Here is a 4,504-nt window from a genome sequence, read left to right as displayed (position 1 = left end):
AATGTGACACAAAACAAACAAAATGTACATTAAATGATTATTAAACAATTAATTACTCGCTATCACTAAACCACAGACAAACAGTGATTTCCTATATTATTTAATTTAAGCCCTGATGTGAAATGAATGAAACATTTTATTCTCGCAACAGTACAATTAATTTATGTACTTTTAAGAAATAAACATTGTAGTTTGTGATCTCTATAAATATTTTATAAATACATTAACTATACATTTCTATCTCTCTGGTACTATCCCACTCACATGGGTTCCGTGCATGAGGGTTTTTCAACCTTAATTTTATTACGGCCAGCCGCTATACCTATCGCTAACCAAACTTGGGAGAAAAAAAAAATAGAAATATTTGTTTCTTATAAAAATTAATACTCGTACGTAAACTGAACACCTCTAGATATAAAAAAAAAATAAGAGAGCTCTATGCTTTGACAAGCATTTGACACATGATTTATTTGAAATGTTTTTATGAGCAAAATCAATGCATAATTATTTGTATTTCTCAGAATGTCGAAGTCTGATATTGACAAAGGTATAGTTTATTGCAATCGTGTGCTTGTAGGTAACTGGTATGAAGCGGCGCAATTGGAGGAGGTTAGTTTTTATTGAAATAAATTATCAACATCATCATCAACCAGCGTCGCTCACTATTGGACGAAGTAGTTACATATTCTTTGCTGTTGCCTATAAAAAGTAATAAGTATACATCAAAACGTTTAAAATAATGTTAAATATAAAGTAAACAATATAATTTTTAGCACAAGATACATAAATTCCTGGAGCAAATGAAAAATGGTGAATTATTATTGGCAAGATATCGAACAATGACAAAGAATCTAAACGAGCCAACAATTTTGACTCAGTCTACTGGAAGAATATGCTTCGGTGATCGCATATCATTGCTCGCACCGCACGTACCAGGTTCATTTTTATTATAAACAAGAAACATGACAGTTTTACTCACATGATTCAAATCTTATCATTTAGATTGAATAATTTCCTTTAATCTTTTTTCCTATGCCTTAGTTGCTATCCGACGCGATAGATACATATGTACTCACGTTGTGAAATCTAGTAACACACGAGTATATGGTAAATTCTAATGCACAGATTACTCCATTAAAAAAAAGTTGAAACTACATATAATATGAAAATCATACAAGTAATATATAAGAATGGTTACCTTTATTATTTACTTATATAACAAAAAATATATTTTTTGTTATATAAGTAAATAATGATTTAAAAATGCTACGTATACGTAGCATTTTTAAATCATTATTTTCATAATAATTACAGCGACAGATCCACCGACTGAGGATAAAAAGGGTCTGTTACTGGGGGGAAGAATTTCAGCGAATGAACTCGAATATTTTCAAGATCTTGTCGATGGTTGCTCTTTAGTGGGGCTCGTACAGACCGAGCCGGCAAAGAGAAACACTTTCGTTATCACTAGTGCGGACTACTGCAATCGTGAAGGCGAAACACTCAAATACAACCAAGAATTTTTGCTTACTCTCGCGTCGTCTTTAGACAAAAAGGTACGCTTTCGAAAGTCGCTTGCTTTATCTCAATATTACTTAACCTACTTACTCATTTTAACATTTCTTTACGAGGTTATTTTTACAATTCATAGATATTTTACTTATGTAGATTCACGGATAAACTAAAACCTACAAGGTATTCCAATTTTTTATATTTAATGTGTACGCAGAGTCGAGTAGCGATAACTACTAGTCCCTTAATGTAGTTTTAGTATGAGAAATCGACACAATGAATGCAATATTCAGTCATTTTAGAGGCAGATAAATAACATAGCATTTTTTTATTATCTATGCGGCCTAGATCTTAACAAATGATATTTTATTTTTAGCCTCTTTATGTTAGATACGATCCTAATCCTATACCGGGGTTATGCGGCTTGTATCCTCTTTACTTAAGCGAAAATCCAGTATCAAACACTCGCTGGCGGTTTTTACCTGTTCAGCGACCTAATATTACTAGATTCGAACAAGAAGGACTTCCAGTTCAAGTAAGAAGTTAATTCAAACTATTACTTTTTTTAAGTAATCTGCAACTTATACGTGATTGCAGATCTCTGCGTCATATTGTTATTTTAGCGATTTTAGTTGGCCGTTCTCTCATTTGCCGTCATACACTAAAAATTGATTATAGTCGATTGAATTCAGTGTTATTTTTAGTAAAATGACTAATCTTCCACAGGTTAATATAGATATTGTGGTAAACCATTGCGCTACCAATGTTAATTTGGGAATTAACGTTGGAAAATGGGCTTTCGGATTTCACGGAAAGGTAAAAAGAAATAAATTGATATTGTGTACTTTTTAGTGTTGAATTTATAAAAACAAGTGTAAACTTTCTGTTTTTAAATACTTACAGATTTGTACACCTTTAATGAAGACATGTTTAGACATATATGGAAGGGAATTACCCAACAATATTTGGCAAATTTATATACCCATTGCTGCATAATATTGAATATTTAAAATACAATAAATTACTGTTAAATAACTTGATTTTATATTAAAAATCAACTGTACAATAAGTGGATATGGGACATAGTAACAATTTGACGCAAATAACCGGTGAATAAGATATCATGGAACGTAAAATGTTGCCTTGTTTGTACACGACCTGAAACTAAAAAGGATTTATCATTAAAAACATTAAAAGGTCAATATTAGAAATAAACTTTTGTTTAGCATTTTTGTGACTCACTATAGTAAGATTTATTGGTATTAAAATAAGATTGTTAACATATATTATTTTATCTTAAATATAATTTAAAAAATAATTAAAAAATATTATGCTAAACATACATGAGTGAGTAAAACCTTTGTAAGTAATTAAGTAGAGTTGTTCAGTGAGCCGCGGTATTTCATTAACAAAGGTGCCCTTAATTTCGGCTTTCCATAAATCGACGTTATTATTTTAATTTTTACATAAGACTTTTTTATGTTTGATAAACATTTTACCGCAAACTTACCTGATGTAATAGTATATTCGAAAGGTGGCAAATACATCATTATTGGACAGAAATTCAAAACAAAATATATTTAAAATACACATTAAAAATGTAAAATTTACGAATCTTAGTTTAAAATGATTTAAATTAAGGCTTGAAAAACGTAATATAATCTTACTAATATTATAAATGCGAATGTTTGCATAGATGGATGCGTGAATGATTGTCAGAATGTATCTCCAGAACGGCTACTTGGATAGCGCTAATTTAGGTTTTTTTTTAAAATTCTCGCTTACGGAGTCCTGGCGACAGCTAGTAGCTAAGTATATTAGAAAGAAACGAATTTAAAAGTATAATAATTAACATATTACCTAACAAAGTTAATTCCGAAACTGGTGCGCAGAAAAGATTTACCTCTGTCAAGTCAAGATTGAAACAATAGAACAATAGACGGGGTGTTTGCAATTTAAACATTAATCTTTTGCAGGAAATAATGATTTCCGGGACAAAAGTTTTCATTTAGTGTATTTCACGACCAAATTACAGAATAGGCAAAATTAACCAACATAGAAGTAAGAATAACTTCCTTTTCTCAGATAATAAAACTTCTAAAATGTTGCTACTAAAACTTCGAGTTCAACAAACATGGCTAAAGTGTAGTTTTCTTTTGTAGTTTATTGATGCTTTTCTTTAAGCGTACACCAATTATGAGGCTAAGTGGATGCTTAACGTGAATAATCACAAAATGTTTATGTTTTAAACATTACTAACATTTTTGTTACATCGTGTTTGGCTGTTTGATGTAAGCGGTTATATTATGTTTATATAAATTTATATTAGGATTCTTTTAAAACTTTTTTTTGTCAATCATTATGATTTAATATTTATTATAAAAGACATATCTACCACGTTTATGACAATAGTCTCGTTTAAAGTTAGATAGAAATCTTGAGCAAAGAAATTATGCTGCGACCTCGGTTTGAATAATTCATATATACCAAGGAAAGATAAAATCGATCCTGAAAGTGGTCTAGGGAATAAATAGGATGAACGTTATATATCCGATTTAAAACTTTAGATATAGAAACTTTACCTATAAATAAGTTTAGTACTTGTGCAATTATAACATTTTTTTATGAAGTCAAACTTTTAGAATATGTTAGAGTAATAATTTTTTCTGATGTTTGAATATAAAATTGAAACGTGAAAACTGTGTCAGTCTATAAGTATTTTAAATTGCTGTATAACTATGTTATAATAGAATGTGACTTCTAATGATAACCCACATTGGGTTCATGTTCGGAATGTACGAGTATATATATATATATATATATATACTCGTAAAAAATAGTCAGTACTTTTTAATCAAACTTTATTTGAATGCGTTGTCACGTCTGATCAGTTCAAGACGTAGTAAACAAAAGCATTTTGGTAATATTGAGAAAACTCATTTGCGAACCGGCGCCCGCACGGCGCGTTTCAGCAACCCATGTAGATGCCCTC

At 30.2% G+C, this 4,504-nt stretch overlaps 1 protein-coding gene across 1 annotated transcript; it reads left to right on the top strand.

The window, feature by feature from the left end:
- The first annotated feature begins 454 nt into the window (after window positions 1–454).
- LOC106124184 (uncharacterized protein C15orf26) lies at window positions 455–2,698 on the top strand. Its single transcript, XM_013320654.1, has 6 exons — window positions 455–609; window positions 774–936; window positions 1,315–1,556; window positions 1,889–2,047; window positions 2,239–2,328; window positions 2,416–2,698. The coding sequence occupies exons 1-6, from the start codon at window positions 523–525 to the stop codon at window positions 2,506–2,508; spliced, it is 834 nt and encodes a 277-aa protein (XP_013176108.1). The 5' UTR covers window positions 455–522; the 3' UTR covers window positions 2,509–2,698.
- The last annotated feature ends 1,806 nt before the right edge of the window (window positions 2,699–4,504 follow it).

The sequence above is a fragment of the Papilio xuthus genome, unplaced genomic scaffold (assembly GCF_000836235.2).
Source record: "Papilio xuthus unplaced genomic scaffold, Pxut_1.1 DF825946.1, whole genome shotgun sequence".
Classification (NCBI taxonomy): Eukaryota; Metazoa; Arthropoda; class Insecta; order Lepidoptera; family Papilionidae; genus Papilio; species Papilio xuthus.
This window is presented reverse-complemented; position numbering and strand designations above follow the sequence as displayed.